Source organism: Suncus etruscus, chromosome 7 (genome assembly GCF_024139225.1).
Source record: "Suncus etruscus isolate mSunEtr1 chromosome 7, mSunEtr1.pri.cur, whole genome shotgun sequence".
Classification (NCBI taxonomy): domain Eukaryota; kingdom Metazoa; phylum Chordata; class Mammalia; order Eulipotyphla; family Soricidae; genus Suncus; species Suncus etruscus.
The window spans coordinates 90326997-90349719 of record NC_064854.1 but is presented as its reverse complement, the minus strand read 5'-3'; the positions used below and the strand labels follow the sequence as shown (position 1 = coordinate 90349719).

Genomic DNA, 22723 nt, shown 5'->3' with positions numbered 1-22723 from the left:
TGATTAAAATGACAGTGAAGGAACAGAACTCCTAGAACCGTAAAGAAAGTCTTCATCATTAGCTCCAATCCTGGACCTGTGCAGATACCAAGATTGCTAGATACAGAGGTCTGATTTTATCACCCATGATGGAGCAGAAGTCTTCCATACACCACAAAAGAACCTAGGAGAGAGGAAATGAACAAGCAAAGAGTCTGTAGGTATCCCCATGACAGTATACTTCAAGGGCAGAGAAACCCTGTATCACTTAGGCCAAGGGAATTCCATTTCTAATTTCCCCAATATTAACTGTGCCTATGCATGAAAAAAAAAGGCAGCACAAAATAATCTTTATTTATTTATTTATTTATTTACTTATTTATTATTTTACTTGGCTTTGTTATTGTTGTTGTTCTCATTTTTTTCTTTTTGTGCTGTTTTGTTTTTATTTCAGGACTGTTGTTATTATGTGGTGCTTGTCTTTATTACTGTACTACTCATTGGATTTTTTGTTTGATTTTTTTTGTATTGTTGTGGTATTTTTCTTCCTTTTTCCCTTTCTTCTCTCTAACTGATGTTGAGAGCCTCTAAGGACTTCGCCCATTTTCGGCTTGTTTGATTTTTTTACCCCATTTTATTGCTTTTCTTTTCTTCAAACAGAACCAAATAGTTGTATAAGCACTAAGTAGTAACAAAAATGATTGGACTTAAACACCAAATTCAAAGCCAATGACATCATTATCAATATCCAACCTACAACAAGCTAGACTCAGAGGGGATCACTTATACTAGCAGCCCTGGGGATAAGGGTGGAGGATATGGGATGCAAGCTGGGAATGGGGTGATGGGAGGACAACTTTGGTGATGGGAATTCCCCTGATTTAATGTTTATATGTACATAAAATATTACTTTGATAGATATGTAATCCACTTTGGCCAAAATAAAAATTATTATTATAAAAAAGGGGGGCCATGCATGGTTCTGGGGAGTGAACTGTTGTTAGTCATATGCAAAGAAACAAACCACCTCACCAACTATACTGTCGTACCATGTCATAAACCAAAGCCTTTAAATAATCCTGAGTAACTTTTGTCAAATAAAACTTTGGAGAATATGTATGTTCTGAATCATCTGACATTTAAATCTTAATTTGTATGCATGTATTTGGTAATATGCACTGTTGGTGCTCGGGGTTATTTATAGCTTTGAGGCCCTTATTTACTTTGTGGAGAATTATTCCTTAGAGTGGTATCTGATCCTTCCCTCTCCCCATTTTTGATGGAGCTTTAGTTTTAGGGAAGCTAATATTTGCATATCCTTTATCTGATGGGTTAAGTGAAAATATTTTCACAATCAGATGTCTTTTAGTTTTAGCATATTTCTTTTTCTTAATTTGTAGGTATATTTTTCCTTTTATTTAAACACCATGGTTACAAAATTGTTCATGGTTTAGTTTCAGCCTTACAATGTATACCACCTTTAACCCATGCACATTTCCTGCTACTGTGTCTCATTTACCATACAGATCTCTTTAGTTCGATGAATTCCTATTTGTTCAGATTTGACTCTGTAGCCTTGTCTATTGGCATCAGATTGTTGAAGTTTCCTATGGGTCTAGGTCTTGAAGTATTTTTGTCTACACATTCCTCATTGTATTTCATAAATTGTGTTATAATTTCAAGACCTTTAATTCATCTTGAGTTGACCTCTGTATAAGGTGTAAAATATGTACTCAGCTTTAATTTCTTTCAGGTGATAGTCAAATTTACCTGTCCCAACCCCATTTTTTGAAGAGGCTACCTTTATTGTATTCGAGTTTCTCTCTCCTTGTTTAAAAGTTGGTTGACCATGTACTTGTGAATTTGTATTGGATATTCTAATCTGATCCATTAGATAGTGTCTTTGTTGAAATACTATGTTTTTTTGATCACTATGACTTTATAGTTCAGCTTTAACTTACATAATGATTTGCCTCCTAGGTTCTATTTTTTTAATATGGTTTTGACTATCTGGAGTCTTTTTTAATTCCACAAAAACTTTATAATTGACTGATATAAATTTTAGAAATGTCTGAATTTGGATAAGAATTGAATTGAATCTATATAGATTAGGTATAAGGGTCATTTTAATAATTTTTATTTTTTATTCACACGAGAAATGAATGTTTTTATGTTCCTATGACTTCTTTAACTTAAGTATTTTAAAGCTTTTATATATAGGTCTCTCACCTATTTTTTAAATTTGATTCCTAGGCACCTGTTTTTGACATCATTTTAAATGGGATAGGCTCTTTGATCTCTTTCTCCTCTGACTCATTATTTATATAAAAAATGCAACAAACCTTTGTGTAATGACTTTCCAACTGGCACTGCTGTATTGTTTGATTGTTGAGGTTACTTGGTGAACTCTTTAGGATTTCCACTGTATATCATTAAGTCTTCTGCCAATAAAGTAATTAAATTTTCTCTTTTCTAATTTGGATCCCTTTGATATTTTTCTTTTATTCAATTGCTGTTGTTAGAAATACTGATAAGATGTTGAATGAGAGTATTGACAATACACATCCTTGCCAGACCTCAACAGCAATGTTTTCAGGTTGTTACTGTTGATATTAATATTTATTATAAGCATTTTATAGACAGCTGCTACTAACTTGATAAATGTTTTTTCCATCCCTATTTTGCTGAGGGTTTTTTTCTATCATGAATTGGTGTTAAATCCTGTCAGAAACTCTCTCTGCATATATTAATATAATCATATAATTTTATCTTTACTTCCATTGATATGATGCATGCTGGTAATTGATTCTTATATATTGAATCATCCTTGCATCCAGAAGATGAAACCCACTTGATCATGATGTATAAATTTTTATATAATGTTGGGTTCAGTTTGAGGATATTTTGTTGAGGATTTTTGCATCAATGCTCATTAGGGAAAATGTTCTATAATTTTTCTTTGGCTATTATTCTGTGAGCTTTGGGTATTTTAGTATTTTAGAAGATATTAAGAACTATCTAATTTATATTTGATCAGCTTAAAATCAGTGGCAGTAAGTCTTTGAAAGTTCAACGAAACTCACCTGAAAACCCATCTGTAGCTGGACATTTTTTCTTGAAGAAAGTCTTAATTACTCTTTTAATTTCCTTGTGTTGGACTGCCCTCCTTAGGCTATCTACTTTCTCCTCATTCAATTTTTGTAGATTTCACTTGTCAAAAAATCTGTTGTTCATATTAAATCTCTTAGTATTTTTTATTTCTGGAGGTTCCATTCCAATGTCTCTTCTTTTGCTGGATCCAAACTATTTGAGTACTTCATCATTTTTTCCTCATGAGTCATACCAACAGTTTGAATATTTTGTTTATTATTTTGATTGTTTTGTTTTGCTTTGGGGTCACACTCGGCAGTGTTCAGGAATTATTCCTGACTCTGTGCTCAGAAATATCTCCTTCTTCCTTCCTTCTCCTTCCTTCCTCTTCCGCCCTCTTCCCTCTTTATCTCCCTCCTCCCTCTACCCTCCTTTCTTCTACCTCCTCCTCCTCCTTCCTCCTCCTCCTCCTTCTTTCTTCTTTTTTTTATAGGCACGGTAAAAGTTAGGGAAATTAGAATGAAAATTTCCTTGGCCTAAGAGATACAGGGTTTCTCCACCCTTGAAGCATACTGCTATGGGAACAACTACATGCTCCATACTCACTCATTTACACACACCAAGGTCTTTTTATCAAGCTGGGAAACTTTACACTCAGATGTGGATGATGACATCCTGCCTCTGTAGCTGGAACTCTTGTTATTTGCATAGGTTATAGGGTGAAGGCTAGGAGAGAGTTTTTCTTTACAATTCTAAGAGTTTTGTTCCATTACTGTTGTTGTGATCAGTTTTCTGTAATTAGTGGTCTTGTTTTTGTTCAAATCCTAGGACAAAGCCTGGAGTAGTCTTTCAGCATAGTTCCAGAATTTCTGCTCAGTTGCAGTTGTTAAAGTCAGACCTCTGGAATTAGAGATCTTGGTTTTTGTACACTTTCTAGGCTGAGGCCTAGGCTAGGAACTTTCTCATTGGTCCCTTGATAAGTTCTGTCCAGAACATGTTTGTCAAAGTCAGTCTTCTGTAAATAGTATTTTGATTATTTCTTAGGGCAAAGGATGACATGTCTCCCAATTGTATCATACCATTAGGTGGTGAGATAGGGCAGCTCTCTCTTAGCTCAAGTTGTTGCCATTTTCTCATGTCATGATGTCATGTTAAAACTGGTACAAGTTAGTGCTAGGACAGTATTTGGAATTTCCCCGGGAGGAGTTTATTTCCTGGTGCTGTTGCTGGAACTTGTGTCAGTTCCGCATCTGTGATTTGGGGTTCTGGATTAGACAGTCACTGTTAAATGCATGGAGTCTAAGTTGGGCCCACATGACACAAGCTCAGAGTGGTAGGTGACCCTACATTACAAAACATATGGGTTGTTATCCCTAATAGACTGTGCATATTTCCCTTTATTTGGAGTGCCTATGCAAAAGAGTATGGTGACATATTATTCTGCTGGTGGATTTGGAGGTAAGAATGATAGTCTGCAGAGATATCCCAAGTAGTCATGTGCTGTTACAAAAAACCATAGGTAAGACCTTTATTGTTTTGTGATAGTTTGGTAGACAAGATAGACAAGACAAGGTCACTTGTCTTGCATGCATCCAACCTGGGTTCAATCTCTGACACCCATATGGTCCTCTGAGCATTTCCAGGAGTTTAAGCCCTAAGCACTCTGAACTGTATCCCTAAATAAAAGTAAAAATTCTGTGATGCCAGACAGCCATGTGTCTCCTAGATGATAATTAAGAACTAGTGGGGTTGTAGAAAAGCACAGAGTAGATGTGTGAAAGTGAAGGGCACCGTTTTCAAACCTCCCCTAAAAACCCCAAGGCTCACAAAAATTGGGCCAACCACTTCTAAAGCCAATTCTTGAATTTTATATTAAACATGATCATACCTAAAAAAAGAATGATAGTCTGCACAATCTCTGTGCCCTGCTTTTGACCCGAGCTTTTATCCCAGGCAAGACTTTTCTTGTATGTTTTTTACGAATCAGAACCAAAACAGGTGAGGTTGCTGAGAGAGAGGAAACCATTATACCTCTCTATATAGATATATAATGTAAGAAATAAAAATACAGAGAAGGTACAGTAAAAGCACCCCATATATACCTCAACACAGGCCCTTTGCCTGGTCTATATTGTGAATTGGGGACAAAAAAAGAAATAAAAATACATTTAAAAGAGGCATTAAAGAAAAAAATGCTGTTCATGAACCTAACTTACTTTTGAGAATAAATCAAGTAGGAATTATTATTATTATTATAGGGGTATTAAACACATAATGGAAATATAGGCTTTCCCATTGAGTCTTTTGCAATATTATCATAGGGGGTGGAATCCAGGGCATTTTATCATAGCACATTGTGTCTTGTTGGGTTTGTGAAATTATTTGTAACCATGAAGGAAGTGTCCTTGGGCTGGGGTCCTTCTAGGGCTGAATTGGTAGCATGCAACAGTCCACAATTAGGAGGGTTAGAAGAAGGTCCACAAAGCATGAATCAGCTGGTGTGTTGCTGAGGCATGTAATGTGGGGCTAGGAGGGTGTCCTTTCAGTTTGGGTGCTTGGTAATGGTTTATTAGGGTAGGAGGTTGATCTTGGTATCTAATGTGTTAATAACTGAGGGTAAAGAGGGTTAAATAGGGAAGGATAGTGGATCAGGATTGGGATATGAGAGATTAGAAGGATTTCTAAAGGGGGGAGGAGAAATAATATATAAGAGGGGCTACATACATTTTAGGCATGGCTTGTTTATATTTTAGGTTTGTCAATCAGTGAAGAGTCCAATGTCTACAAACTCATGCCAACATAAAGAAAGATATTAGTGTTCTATTCTTAGGTTGTTGTTAGAGGCCTGACCCTCATAGGCTGTGTCTAAGCTCTTAAGGTATGATTGAGTTAAGAAAAGATAAATAATTGGTTATAATATGGCTTAGGAGAGAAAGGAAGGGGAAAAAGTAGATAAGAGAGAAGAGAAAAGAAGAATAGTTAAGAATATTGAATGTAAGTTAAAGAGGATTTGGCCAGTGCATCAGTATTGGAAGGTTTTCCCTTTTCAAGGCTCTTCTTCACTCACAGGTGGTCTTTGTTAACTGAAGGTTTCAAGATTATATGTGGCTGGAGCTCTTTAGGTCAGGCATGTATTTCACATCTAGAGTACTAAGCAATGTGGTGGTGAGGAGTATAGGATGTGGTTACCCTATGTACTCTCCTGTACTGCATATGAAGTATAGAGGTACCTTTCCTAAAAAGCAACTGACAGCGAGAGCTCTTTTTTTTTTTTTTTTAACAAAAATTGAATTGCTGAAGAAGAATAAAGGAGAGAAGGAATAAAGAAATAGAGGGAAAAAGAGAGAAAAAATGAAAAGAAAAAGGTAGTAGAGATTTGCCACAACATGTTCAATGAGTGGGACCTGTAGCATAACTCTGTGGTGCACCATTGACTGTTCCAGTGGGCTCCATGATCATATGCTTTGGGTCCTAATATAAGACATAAACAAAAGGAACTGAGTAAATTTGAGTATTTTATCAAGACATTGATATATCAATGATAGTATTATATCAACGATATATCAAGATATTGACATAATGGGCACTGTATCCAGTATGATTGAGCACCTATGTTTAAAATTAGGGTGTCCACCCTTTGTTTCCTAGGTCCTCTGTGAATACTAACCCTGAAGCTGAAGGGTTATTTTATACTTGAGAAAATTAAGGCATTAAAGCATATTGTTAGTAATCACTGCAGCAGGAGTCCAGACTTTTAATCATATTCTGCACCTGGTACTGAGGATAAATACATTAGGACATTATTAAAGTCCTATGTGGTTAGAGATTGATTGCATACAAAACTGCTGTTTCCATTGTTGCTGGTTTCTTTAGGTTATAATGAGTAATCGCATTTTTGTGTTGCCCCCTTCCACTTCATTTGAACATTTCTCCTCATTATATACTGGCCCCTATGGTGTTTGCATTTTTTACTCTTTCGAACCTTATATTTGTTCATGGATTACTATATGTAGCTGTGGTATATATTCTAAATACCTCAAAGAAATGCAATCATTCTGTATTTATCCTTCTTCTGGCTTACTTCTTTTAACATATTTTCAAGATCCATCCATGTTGCTGCAAAGTCCATAATTGTATCATTTCTAACTGCTATAAAGTATTCCATTGTGTACAAATACCACATCTTCATGATCTTCATCATCTGTTGTTGGGCATCGAGATTGGTTTCAATTTTAGACTATTGTGCTGAGTGCTACAACAAATTGTGAAGTGCATACATACTTGGGATGAGTATTCTTCCATCTTGGGGGTAGATACCCAGGAGTCAATTGTTGAATCATGTAGCAGCTCAATTCTGAGTTTACTAAGCACAACCCATACTGATTTTTATAGGTGATGGACCAGGCAACATTCTGACCAGCAGTGGGGCAGGGAGTTCCAAACCTGTCCCAAGGTGCAGGCAGCCCAAGATGGGGGTGTGATTGAGATATGCACGCGGTTCTGGGTCAGGTGACACAGGATGGAGAGTTCTAAACCTGTCCAGGTAGCTCCAGATATCTTGGGGTGGAAATGGGAGAGAGGTGCGCATGCAGTTTGGGTCCAGTGATGCAAGTTATTACGTTTTCTTTATATTTCAGGTTTTTCTTCTCCCTTACTGCTTTTAAAATTTATTATCTCTTGTCTCTTGGTCATTTTGATTACCATATTTCTTCAGGTTGTCCTACTTGAATTAATTTTGTTTGAAAATATTTTGGCCTTTTGAATTTGCATAATTGCTCCTTTCAGATAGTGTGGAATTTCTCTGCATTAATCTCTTTCACTATTCACCTTGTTTTCTTTTTTTACTTATATTTTTGTATCACTGTATTCAGAAATTATGCCTCTTATCGTTGTTATTATGTATCTTAGATTTTATTTTCTTCCACCCCTTTTTTTTCATCTCCTTCCCAACTTCTTTACCAATGCTAGCTTGTATTTTGTTTCCTAGTTTGTTTAAATAGTTCTTTTCCTGTGCAATTCTGCTACTATGATTTGCTAATGTGTTCTTTTGCTCCTTCAGTACTATTTGTATGGAATATCTCACTTTCTAAAAAGTTTCTTTTTATTTGGTTAAATATCTCATCGATTTTTTGTTTAATTTAATTGATTAGTGCTTCTTTTTTTATGTTGCCAGTGCATTGTATATTGATTCTTGGTTCTCATAGACCAGACTCAACCATTTTGTTGGGGCTGTAGTAGGGTACTTATAATACTGATAGGTACAGACATACAGGGACTGTAGTCACCAGTATTCTGAGTGTCAATAAGTTTTGATATTACTTTGTGGAAAGACACTGATATAGTCATTGCAATAATCAATTTTGACTGTAAATAAGTTTTGATGGACTGAGTAAGAAATGGCTGACTGTGGAGACTGCCAGGTGAAGTGCTGATTGCTTCACTGCAGAGTCTCCGCCCGGCTGTGCTTCTTCTGAGGAAACAGAGGACCTCAAGGGAACCCTGTCCTGTGCTCCTCTGTCTTTCCTGAATTCCTCAAGCTCTCTTCAGAGCCCTGAGAAACGAACCCCCAAAAACCTATATTCTGAAGCTACCCAGCGAGCAAGTGAGTAAGAAATGGCTGACTGTGGGGACTGCCAGGTGCAGTGCTGATTGCTTCACCTATGGAGTCACCGCCCTGCTGTGCTGTTTCTGAGGAAATTGAGGACCTCAAGGGAACCCTCTCCTATGCTTCTCTGTCTTTTCTGAATCCTTGAAGCTCTCCTCAGAGCCCTGTGAAGCGAACCCCCAAATAACTGCATTCTGAAGCTACACAGAGAGCGAGTGAGTGAGTAAGAAATGACTGACTTTAAAAGCCCAGAAAGTTGAAGCTGCTGAACTCTGCTGGAACACACATGCCAGCACCCCTATCTGCTGTCTTCTGTGATGTGCTCCATTTTTGGCCTGATTTCATCCTGTGTGTGGCTCATCTGCAGAGGGCTCACCTCCCCTGGAGCCTTCCCTGGAGCTGAGCTTACACACCCAGAAAGGGAAAGCCGCTAAACTCTGCTGGAACTCAGATGCCAGCACCCCTATCTGCCTGTCTTCTGTACTGTGCTCTATTTTCAGCCTGATTTTACCGTGTGTGACTCATCTGCAGATGGCTCGCCTTCCCTGAAGGTAAGTTTACAAGCCCAGAAAGGGTAAGCCAGAGGAGCACGTCCACTCTGCTTCACTTCCCAGCAGTGCACATCATTTAGCCAATGAATACAAACACAACATGTAGAAAAACCCACAATACAAGTGTGACAATGGGAAAACAACGCAGGCCAGCGCCAGACATAGAGAATGATGATGGCAATTCTGATGACTTGAACATGACCAACCAACTAGTCAGTCTCTCAGATAAGGAGTTTAGAGTCGCAATATGGAAGATGTTCAAAGAACTCAAAGAAAGTGTGGAAGAGAACACTAATAAGAATCAAGAGAATATGAAGATAGAAATCAGAAAACTCCAAACTGAAATTTCAGGTCAAATATCAGGTCTGAAAAACTCAGTACATAAATTAAAGAAAAACACGGTTGAGCTTTCCCATGGGATAACAGAAGCTGAGGATAGAATTAGTACACTGGAAGATGAGATGAATAACAATTACATACAGCAAAAGAAATTGGAAAAAAGCCTTAAAGCAAATGATCAAACAATGGAAAAATTACTCAAAGAATGTGAACAAATGAAAATAGAAGTCTATGATAAGCTCAACAGAAACAACTTGAGAATCATTGGAGTCCCAGAGACCCAGGAAGCAAATCTCCAGGAAGAATCAACGGTCAAGAACATCATTAAAGAGAAACTACCAGAGCTAATGAATACATGCAATCAAATTATGCTGCATGCCCGAAGAGTACCAACTAAAAGAGACCCCAGAAAAAAACACCCCAAAACACATCCTAGTCACAATGATGAATCCCAAAGATAGAGACAAAATTCTGAAAGCAGCAAGATTGAAAAGAGAAATTACATTCAAGGGAACATCCTTGAGATTTACTGCAGACCTGTCACCGGAAACACTGAAGGCCAGAAGGCAATAGTGGGGCATAGTGACAAAACTCAATGAAATAAATGCTTTGCCTAGAATACTGCACCCAGCAAAACCCACTTTTGGGTTTGAAGGAACAATACATGGTTTCACAGACAAACAACAGCTCAGAAACTTTACAGACTCAAAACCATTCTTAAAAGAAAAACTGAATGGCCTACTTAAGACAAGACTGACCAACAGACACAACAAACTTCTATATAAAGATGGCACTAACTCCCAGAACAATTCTTTCTCTCAATGTCAATAGACTAAATGCACCAGTTAAGAGACATACAGTGGCTAAATGGATCAAAAAGCTCAATTCAACCTTCTGCTGCCTACAAAAAACGCATCTGAATAGTCAGAACAAACATAGACTCAAACTAAAAGGATGGAGGAAAATCATCCAAGAAAACAACATCCATAAAAAAAAAAAAAAGCTGGAGTGGCCATACTAATACCAGATGATGCAAACTTTATACTTAGGAAAGTTGTAAGGGACAAAGATGGACATTTTGTATTAATCAAGGGATATGTACAGCAGGAAGAAATCACTCTCCTAAACATATATGCACCAAATGAGGGGCCAGAAAAATATTTAATAAAATTGTTGACGAATCTGAAAAATAATATCAATAACAACACAATAATTGTGGGAGACCTCAACATGGCATTGTCAACATTTGTCAGGTCAACCAGACTGAAACCCAACAAGAATATACTAGACCTGAAAAGAGAAATGGAAGAAAGAGGCCTAGTAGATATATACAGGACACTCCACCCCCAGAAGGCTGGATATACATTCTTCTCCAATGTACATGGGACATTCTCCAGGATAGATTATATGCTAGCACATAAAACATACCTCCATAATATCAAGATGATAGAAATTTTGCAGGCTACCTTCACTGACCACAAGGCCCTGAAATTATATGTGAACTACAAAGGGACACAGAAGTAAAACTTTAATACCTGGAAGTTAAACAGCCTAATACTGAATAACCAGTGGGTCTGAGATGAAATCAAAGAGGAAATCCAAACCTTCCTAGAAACAAAGGACAATGGAGACATAAACTATCAGAACCTATGTGACACAGCAAAATCAGTACTGAGAGGAAAACTTATCGCTTTGCAAGCACACATCAGGAAAGAAGAAGGGGCATACCTGAATAGCTTAATGACGCAGCTCATAGAATTAGAAAGTACTCAACAAAAGGACCCAAAAATAGGGAGACAGAAGGAAATAACAAAGCTAAGAGCAGAAATCAATGAAGTGGAAACCCGAAAAACAATCCAAAAGATCAACGAAAGAAGAAGTTAGTTCTTTGAAAAAATAAACAAGATTGATAGACCAATGGCAATATTAACAAAGAAAGAAAGGGAGAAAAACTTGATAACTCATATTAGGAATGAAAAAGGAGAGATCACTACTGATATGGTAGAGATTCAAAGGGTAATCAGAAACTACTTTGAGAAACTGTGCCACAAAACATGAAAACCTGGAAGACATGGATAAATTTTTGGACTCTATAATATTCCACAGTTGAATGAAGAGGATGTAGCATATCTAAACACGCCCATCATTATTGAGGAAATTAAAACAGTAATCAAATGTCTGCCCAAAAACAAAAGCCCAGGCCCAGATGGATTCACTAATGAATTATTTCAAACCTTTCAAGAGGAACTTCTACCAATCCTGGCAAGACTCGTTCATGAAATAGAAAAAACAGGAACACTTCCAAATAGCTTTTATGAAGCCAACATCACCTTGATACCTAAACCAGACAAAGATGCTACCAAAAAAGAAAATTACAGACCAATATCACTGATGAATGTAGATTTAAAGATCCTCAACAAAATCCTGGCCAATAGTATTCAATGCTTCATTTAGAAGATCATCCACTATGATCAAGTAGGTTTCATCCCAGGAATGCAAGGATGGTTTAATATCCATAAATCTATCAACATAATACACAACATCAACAACAAGAAAAATAGAAATCACATGATCATATCAATAGATGCAGAGAAAGCATTTGATAAGGTCCAACACCCATTCTTGATCAAAACTCTCAGCAAGATGGGAATGGAAGGAACCTTTCTCAATATAGTTAAGGCCATCTACCACAAACCAGAGGCAAATATTGTCCTCAATGGAGAAAAATTGAAAGCCTTTTCTCTAAATTCTGGCACAAGACAAGGCTGTCCTCTCTCACCACTCCTATTTAACATAGCACTGGAAGTACTTGCTATAGTGATTAGGCAAGAAAAAGATATCAAGGGAATCCAGATAGAGAAGGAAGAAGTCAAGCTCTCACTGTTTTCATGTGACATGATACTCTACTTAGAAAACCTTAAAGTCTCTACAAAAAAGCTTCTAGAAACAATAGACTCATATAGCAAGGTGGCAGGCTACAAAATTAACACACAAAAATTAATGGCCTTTCTATACACCAATAGTAATAAGGAAGAAATAGACATTAAGAAAACAGCCCCATTCACAATAGTGCCACACAAACTCAAATATCTTGGAATCAACTTGACTAAAAATGTGAAGGACCTATACAAAGAAAACTATAAAACTCTGCTCCAAGAAATAAGAGAGGACACACGGAAATGAAAGCACATATCCTGCTCATGGATTGGCAGGATTAACATAATTAAAATGGCAATACTCCCCAAAGCATTGTACAGATTTAATGTGATCCCTCTATAGATACCCATGACATTCTTCAAAGAAGTGGATCAGGCACTTTTGAAATTCATTTGAAACAATAAACACCCTAGAATAGCTAAAGCAATTATTGGGAAAAAGAATATGGGAAGAATCACTTTACCCAACTTTAAACTGTACTACAAAGCAATAGTTATCAAAACAGCATGGTATTGGAATAAGGACAGGCCCTCAGATCAGTGGAATAGGCTTGAATACTCAGAGAATGTTCCCCAGGTATGCAATCACCTAATTTTTGATAAAGGAGCAGGAAATCCTAAATGGAACAGGGAAAGCCTCTTCAACAAGTGGTGTTGGCACAATTGGATAGCCACTTGCAAAAAATTGAACTTAGATCCCCAGCTAACATCATGTACGAAGTTAAAATCCAAATGGATGAATGACCTCGATATCAGACCCAAAACCATAAGATATATGAACAACATGTAGGTAAAACACTCCAGGACATTGAGACTAAAGGTATCTTCAAAGAGGAAACTGCACTATCCAAGCAAGTGAAAGCAGATATTAACAGATGGGAATATATTAAACTGAGAAGCTTCTGCAGCTCAAAGGAAATAGTGCCCAGGATACAAGAGTCCCCCACTGAGTGGGAGAAACTATTCACCCAATACTCATCAGACAAGGGGCTAATCTCCAAAATGTACAAGGCACTGGCAGAACTTTATAAGGAAATAAAACATCTAATCCCATAAAAAAATGGGGAGAAGAAACGGACAGACACTTTGACAAGGAAAAAATACAAATGGACAAAAGACACGTGAAAAAATGCTCCACATCACTAATCATCAGGGAGATTCAAATCAAAACAACTATGAGGTACTACCTCACACCCCAGAGATTGGCTCACATCACAAAGAATGAGAACAAGTAGTGTTGGTGGGGATGTGGAGAGAAAGGAACTCTTATCCACTGCTGGTGGGAATGCCGTCTAGTTCAACCTTTATGGAAAGCAATATGGAGATTCCTCCAAAAACTGGAAATCGAGCTCCCATATGACCCAGCTATACCACTCCTAGGAATATACCCTAGGAACACAAAAATACAATACAAAAATCCCTTCCTTACACCTATATTCATTGCAGCACTATTTTCCATATCAAGACTCTGGAAATAGCCAAGATACCCTTCAATATATGAAATGCTAAAGAAACTGTGGTACATATTCACAATGGAATATTATGCAGCTGTCAGGAGAGATGAAGTCATGAAATTTTCCTATATATGGATGTAGATGGAATCTATTGTGCTGAGTGAAATAAGTCAGAGAGAGAGAGAAAGACGCAAAATGGTTTCATCTATGGGTTTTAAGAAAAATGAAAGACATTTTTGCAATAATAACTTTCAGACACAAAAGAGAAAAGAGCTGGAAGTTACAGCTCACCTCATGAAGCTCACCACAAACAGGGATGAGTTTAGTTAGAGAAATAACTACGTTTTGAACTATCCTAATAATGAGAATGTATGAGGGAAATAGAAAGCCTGTCTAGAGTACAGGTGGGGGTTGGTTGGTGAGGAGGGAGATTTGGGACATTGGTGATGGGAATGTTGCACTGGTGATGGGTGGTGTTCTTTCCATGACTGAAACCCAAACACAATCATGTATGTAATAAATTTGTTTAAATAAAAAAATTAAAAAAATAAGTTTTGATATTACTTTTAGTATTTATCTTTGATGGATAAATTAGTATTTTCATTTACTCTAATTTTATAAATAATTTCTCCCATGTATTGTCATATTTAGTGCTCCACAAAGTATAGAAATAATAAATTACTATATTACCTGGCAACTTTAATGTATTTATTTCTTCATCTAATAACTATTTTGGGGGGTATATTGTACCACAACCAGTGAAGCTCACGGCCTACTCATGGCTGTGTATGAATAGATTATTTCAAGTAGTTTTCAGAGGTCACATATTTATGCCCAGGATTAAATTTGTGTTAGCCACATAGAAGAGCCTTGAATTCTGTTACATCTCACCAATTTCTGTCATTGATTTTTTATTCTTTCAAAGTCAAACTGATATTAGCTCCAAGTGAAGTCAGGCAAGAGCGCTCTGAAAATTGTCTTGAACACTGTACTATAAATAATATCTTCAGCATCACCAAAATGTGGCCTGGGCACCATTTTTCAGCTTCAATATCATTTATGGATCGTAGCATCTGCATGGGATGCTAAAATGCACAATTTCTTTGGGAATAAGTCCCAGCCTTTCCTGCCTAGCCTGTGTCTTAAAATCATTGCAAGGTAGAAGAGAGTCTCCGTGAATTGTCTGCACAGCCATTAAGTTAGATATAGATAAACTCCTGATTAGATTGATCTTGTGTTCGTACATATGAAAAATTCGAAGAAGTCCCCAATAATAGAAAATTATGTCTGAAGGATTGAGATGCCCCCTCAAAGTAAACATTGAGACAATTGTGATGTCAGAATCATGAATCATGATCACTGGTTCGGAAAAAAATGTCCATACTGAATTTAACATCATGAATTATGATGTCACAGTCATGGGGTAAAATTGATATTCCTGACTTCAGAAACCTGAAGTATGACCTAAGAATCAATACATTTGTGATAAAAATTGTTCACCATATTAAGACAATTGTGATGTCAGAATCATGACATATGATCACACCATTTCGGTAATGATTATCAGTCTGAATTTAGCATCATGAATTATGTTACAGTCCTGGGCCAAAATGGACACTTCTGACTTCAAAATCCTAAAACATTACCTAAGAAGCAAAAAATTTGTTATCAATTTTTTTTACTACATTAAGACAATTGTGATGTCAGAATATGACTCATGATCACAGTGGTTCGGAAAAAAATATCCAAAATGTATTCAGCATCATGAATTATGATGTCACAGTCGTGGGCTAAAATTAACATTTCTGACTTCAGAACACAAAAATATGACCTAATGAATGAAATATGAGTACTAATTTTCTTAAATTCTTTCTTTATATGCCATCCCAATAAATACATTTTCATCTAGAATTTATCCTATTACATTCAAGTCTGTTAAAGAAAATATGAATGACCGGATTATTTCTTTTGGAGTAGGTTTCTATTACCATCCTTCCATTCTCGTGTTGCTGGATTGATGATGCCAAACAGTTCATCATTTGTGACTGCTTTTGGGTTTAGATCAGTCCACACAGGGCGACGTTTCATGATCTGATAGGTCTTGTGCAAGCATCTCAGTACCTGAGACTTGCCTGTTCCAGCACTTCCCACTACAAACACAGAATGCCGCACTGCCAATAGTTCCTCCAGCTGGACCACCTGGGAAGAATAAAATTTAATCAGGGGTTCAATTTTTCTTCTTGAATTTTATATTTTTATCTGCCTATGCTTGTTAAAATTGTTTGAACTCCTCTTTATCTTTATGGGTAGAGTGTCAGGACTAAAAAGAAACTATTGTAAGCGTCAATCCAAGGTCATATAAAAACTCTTCTTTCATTACATATATTGATAAATATTAAGTTATGTTCATTTTTAAAAAAAAATTAAACTGATTTTTAATTTAAATTTTTATTTAATTTTCTTGTTAAAATAAATGTATAACTTAATTTCTTAAAATCTGTAATTACAAGTTAAATAAAATAATAAGAAGTTCATCTTGGTGGGGCCAGAGTGATAGAACAGTGAGTAGGGCATTTCCCTTCTATAGAGCTGGCCTGGATTCTCTTTGCAACTCTATATGGACCCTGATTCTTTCCAAGAGTGATCCCAGAATGCAAAACCATGAAGAAGCCCTGAACACCACAAGTTATATCCCTCATAATTAAAGAGAAACTTTCATCTTCTTAGTCTATTTTGAATATAATCATTTTGAAGTCTTAAAAATGAGATAACAAAATTATTGCATGAATTTGAAATAAAAATCATCTAGGTATGTTGATTCAATTTATTCCAGATTTTTTAATTTTTGATTCTTAATTTTAAATCTCTTAATTTTATTTTCAATCAAATCATTACTATTTGTCACAAAGTAAATTATGTAACTAAATATTGGTACACAAGAAGCAATGTTTTGGGGGGGTTATGCCACACCTGATGACAGAAGTTACTCCTGGCTATTCACTCAAAAATTGCCCCTGGCTTGAGGACCATATAGGATGATAGGGAATTGAACTGCGGTCCAACCAAGGTTAGCACGTGCAAGGCAGATGCTCTAAACCACTGCTTTGGCCCCAAGAAGCAAATTTATTACCTAAAATACCTTGAATGATTATTTTGTTGGCAAAAAATTTTATTTTTGAAACCATTTCTTTTCAGAACCAATTCTTTTCAGAATTTCCTTGTACTTGAGCATCGAATATTGCTGATGACAAGAGGATAATCCTCCATTTCATTACTTTTCTGTCATCATTCCATGATCCAAACTGTAAATTTATTTTTCTTTCGTTCTGATTTTAGAAATTTTATTATATTAAGTCTTTATATAATTTCACTTAAACTTTAAATTTGTTCACTACTTACTAAGTTTATCCAGTTTACCCAAATAAATTTTTTTCTAGAATTCAGATATAAAAAATGAAGAAAATAAAAATTTACAAAATGAAGAAGTGATTCATAAACATTTCTATGATTACATATGAATGATCAATGGACATATGAAAAAGTGTTTATCTTAACTCAGTATCAGGAAAGTATAAATCCAAATAAAAATGGAGTATAATATCATGCCAGCAAGGATTATATATGTAAAATTAACAAAAATCAATTAGTGTTGACAGAGAAAATTAAGAATGGAGCTCACGTGCTACACCTCTTCTTAGCACTTCTTTGTTTGTTTGTTTGTTTGTTTGTTTGTTTTTGGGCCACACCCGTTTGATGCTCAGGGGTTATCCTGGCTAAGCGTTCATAAATTGCCCCTGGCTTGGGGGGACCACCTGGGACACCGGGGGATTGAACTGCGGTCCTTCCTTGGTTAGTGCTTGCAAGGCAAACACCTTATCTCTAGCACCACCTCACCAGCCCCTTCTTAGCACTTCTTACCATCAAAAAACAAAAACATTATTTCAAAAAGATAAATAATAATACATAGCTGTAAGAAATTATGTAATTATGCAATTTGCTGCAATACTGAAGGAACTGGACTGTTCATTATGCAAAATAAAGAGACCCACGAGAAGGATAAATACAGGTTGATATCATCTCTTGAATATGGTATTTAGAATAATTGCATAAGTAAAAGCAATGGTTTAAATAGGGTTATTGAGAACACTTGGCTCCAGAGAATAGTGAAGGAATGAAACTGAGTGGAAGAGGAGAATGGGGGACAGGATCATAGAAACTCAGTTGCATTGTTAGGTTTAAGACAAGAAAGAAATAAATGTCCAAATTATAGAGTTAACAATTAAAGCATAATCCCCAAACTTTAACAAACTTAAAAATAAGTCTGAGGCATATGGTAGTGGTATGGGATAGATTTTTGGGAACATTGGTGTAGGAAGGATGATGCATTTGGTGGGGATGGTGCTGAAACATTGTATCTCTAAAACTCAACTATGAATAATCTTATAAATCACAATGCTCTAATAAAAATTAAATATTAAACTATTTATGAACAGCTATTTTTATTGCACAATATCTAGGTTATAGAAACAACCCAGATATACAATGTCACACAAATGTTTAAAGAATCTGTGGCATATTATATTCTACCAAGACAAAATAAAAACACCTAGAACACAGCAACTTAGAAGAATTTGGATGGGGCCGGGAAGGTGGCACTAGATGTAAGGTGTCTGCCTTGCAAGCGCTAGCGTAGGACAGACCGTGGTTCGATCCCCTGGCATCCCATATGGTCCCCCCAAGCCAGGAGCAATTTCTGAGTGCATAGCCAGGAGTAACCCCTGAGCGTCAAATGGGTGTGGCCAAAAAAAAAAAAAAAAGAAGAAGAATTTGGAGCATGTTGAGCAAAATAAGACACATAGGGGCTGGAGAGATAGCACAGCAGTAGAGTGTTTGCCTTACAAGCGGCTGACCCAGGACCAATGGTGTTTCAAATCCTGGCATCCCATATGGTCCCACATGCCTGCCAGGAGCGATTTTTGAGCAGAGTGAGAAGTAACCCCTGAGCGCCACCATTGGGTGTAGCCCAAAAAACAAACAAAAAAAGTCATATAATCCTTTGCAATATATAGAGATATATATTTTGTAATATATAGAGATATATAACAAAACAAGGATACAGAAAATATCAATTGACAATAAACCCTTGCTCTCTATTATATATCTGAAAATATCAGTTTGAGTGAATGAATAATGAAAATGATAAAGTGAACTGGATGTAATATAAGGTGTTGCAAGGGTCTTATACATTTTTGATGTTATTGAAATGAAGTTGTTGTAAATACAAAAACAAAATCAATAGTGTGGGTAGAGTATTGAGGATGGTATATTATGGGCACTATGATGGGAGTGGTATAAAATAATGTGTTCATTAATGTTATAATCTAAAACACTATTACAAGCATGTTAATATTTTAAATAATAAATGATTTCTATTATCAATAATCAAGATAATTCTCTACATGTTCTCTTGTATCTCTTGCTCTATATCTTCCTATATATTATATATTTTTGTTATACACAAAAGGAGTCCCCAATAAAATGGATCCTAACACACAAACACCAAAACATATGGTAATCCAACTAGCAAAAAAAAAAAAAGAGAGAGAAAGATGAATTCTTTAAAGCAATAGGAGAGAGAAAAAGCCTCAAATACAAAGGAAGAGACATAATAATCAAACTAGACCTCCCTTTTGCAACAATCCAAGCAAGAATACAGTGGAGTGACATAATTAAACTACTGAATAAAAGAAACTTCCAACATAGGGTACACTACCCAGCAAAACTCTCATTCATATGGGAAGGAGAACTAAAAACATTCTTAAACTAAAAAACAAACAAACAAAAACAAAAAAACCAAAAAACCCTCACACTATTTGCGCTAACCAAACCATCTCTAAATAAACTTCTCAAAGATGTTCTACGCACAATCCAACGATTATATATATATATATATATATATATATATATATATATATATATATATATATATATATATATATATATACAACTCTACTCAATACAATAGCACAACAACTCTCTCTGGCAGTAATCTCTTTAAATGCCAACAGGCTAAATGTCCCTATTAAAAGACACAGAGTAGAGGGATGGATCAGAAAACAAAAACCAGACATCTGCTCTCTCCAAGAAACATTCCTAAAAGAACAGAACAGGCACAGGCTTAGAATTAAAGGATGGAAATTAATTATACAAGCCAAAGGGGGGAAATGTTAAGACATTCTTTTTTTTTTTTTTTTTTTTTTGGTTTTTTGGGCCACACCCGGCGGTGCTCAGGGGTTACTCCTGGTTCTCTGCTCAGAAATAGCTCCTGGCAGGCATGGGGGACCATATGGGACACCGGGATTCGAACCAACCACCTTTGGTCCTGGATCGGCTGCTTGCAAGGCAAACACCGCTGTGCTATCTCTCCGGGCCCGAGACATTCTTATATCAGATCAAATTGCATTCAACCTTAAGAAAGTGCTTAGAGACCAAGAGGGTCAATACTTACTGATCAGGGGAATATTAGCTCAAGAAGTACTAACCCTGATCAATATATATGTGTCGATTGTAGAGCCAGCAAAATATATTAGGCATTTTCTCACAAATCTAGAGAAACATATGGAAGTAAATGTGATAATAGGAGATTTTAATATTCCACTATCCCCACTAGATAGATCCACCAGGCAGAAAACTAACAAAGACATAAGAGCCCTAAATGAGAAATTACAGGAAATGAGCCAAACAGACCTATACAGGGCTCTCTACCCCAAGAAAGTAAAATATATATTTTTACAACTGCACATGGAACCTTCTCCAGAATAGACCATGCCTTTCAAAAAGTAACAAATATAAGGATTATTAGAAACACCCCCATCAGACCATTATGCTACAGAGATTAAGATGAATTGTAAAAAGAAACTGAAGAAAATCCAACATCTGAAGATTAAACAACATGCTACTCAAAAAAAAAAAAAAAAAACCTGGATCAAAGAGGAAATCAACGAAAAAATAAAAAAATTCCTTGAGATGAATGATAATGAAGAGACAAATTGTCAAAATCTGTGGGACACAGCAAAAGCAGTAATTAAAGGGAAACTCATAGCAATACAGGCCTGTCAGGAGAGAGGAAAAGAACAAAATTAACAGTTTACAAGGACATCTTAAGGAGCTGGAGAAAAAAAAACACAAAGAAACCCAAACTCAACTAGAAGAAAAAAAAAAAACAGAGCAGAAATAAATAGCATAGATAAAGAAAATAAAATAAAAATTCAATGAGACCAAGAGTTGGTTTTTCGAAAGAATAAATAAGATAGACAAAATGCTATCTTATAAAGGGAAATAATAATAATAAAGGGAAAAACACCCAAAATAAATAGGATCACAAATGAAAGGGGAGAGATTACAACAGTACCCCCAAGAAATCTAAGACATCATGAGGGCATACTATGAACAACTCAATGCAAATAGAGAACCCGGAAAAAACTGACAGATTCCTGGGAAAATATCAGCTTCCAAGACAACAAGGAGGATATAGAAAGCCTAATTAGTCCAATTACATCTGAGGAAATTGAAACAGTAATTAAGAAACTCCCCAAGAAAAAAGTCCAGGTCCAGATGATTTTATGGGTGAATTCTATCAAACATTTCGCGAAGAACTACAAGCACTGATCCTCAGGCTCTTCCAAAATATTGAAAAGACAGGAATCTTTCCTAACTCCTTTTACAAGGCAAATATCACACAAATATCCAAGAGAGAAAACTACAGACCAATCTCACTAATGAACATAGATGCAAAAATCCTCAACAAAATCTTAGCAAACCAAATCCAACAATACATCAAAAAAGTTATACGTAATGACTAAGTGAGTTTCATACCAGGGATGCCAGGATGGTTCAACATATGCAAATAAATCAACAACATACATGATATCAACAAGAAGAAAGACAAAAACTACATCATCATTTCAATTGATTTAAAGTAAGCATTTGACAAAATCCAACACACATTTATGCTGAAAACACTCAGCAAAATAGGATTAGAAGGAACTTTCCTCAAGATAGTTACAGCTATCTAAAAAGAGCCCACAGCCAACATTATCCTTAATGGCAAAAAAACTGAAAACATTTCCACTAAGGTCAGGAACTAGGCAAGACTGCCCACTTTTCCCACTCTTATTCAACATAGTTTTAGAAGTACTAGCAATAGCTATCGGACAAGAGAAGGTAATTCAAGAAATCCAGATAGGGAAAGATGAAATCAAACTATCTCTTGTTGCAGATGATATGATGATATACATAAAAAAAAACCTAAAGAGTCCATAGTAAAACTCCAATAAACAAAAAGTCAATGCAGCAAATTAGCTGGCTACAAAATCAATACACAAAAGACAATAGCATTCCTCTATGCAAATAATAAAGTAGAGGAGAAGGTCATTAAGAAGTTAATCCCATTTAAAATAGTGTCTAAAAGGGCTGGATAGATAGCATGGAGGTAGGAAGTTTGCCTTGCATGTAGAAGGATGGTGGTTCGAATCCCGGGATCCCATATGTCCTCTGTGCCTGCCCGGGGCTATTTTTGAGTGCAGAGCCAGGAGTAACACCGGAGCAAAGCCGGGTATGAACCCAAAACTCAAACAAACAAACAAAACAAAAACAAAAAAATAGTGTCTAAAAATATCATGTACCTGGGAATCAACCTGACAAGAGAAATGAAAGACCTATACCATGAAAACTTCAAAACATTCCAGATAAAAATTGAAGAGAACCTAA

The 22723-nt window shown here is 36.1% G+C and overlaps 1 protein-coding gene across 1 annotated transcript in view; it reads right to left on the bottom strand.

Moving 5' to 3' along the window:
• The window catches only part of DNAH9 (dynein axonemal heavy chain 9), a 704007-nt gene that overhangs the window by 423786 nt on the left and 257498 nt on the right, over window positions 1–22723 (bottom strand). The window contains exon 32 of the mRNA XM_049776731.1: window positions 15943–16153. Coding sequence (XP_049632688.1) covers window positions 15943–16153 — 211 coding nt within the window. The remainder of the gene's footprint in view (window positions 1–15942; window positions 16154–22723) is intronic.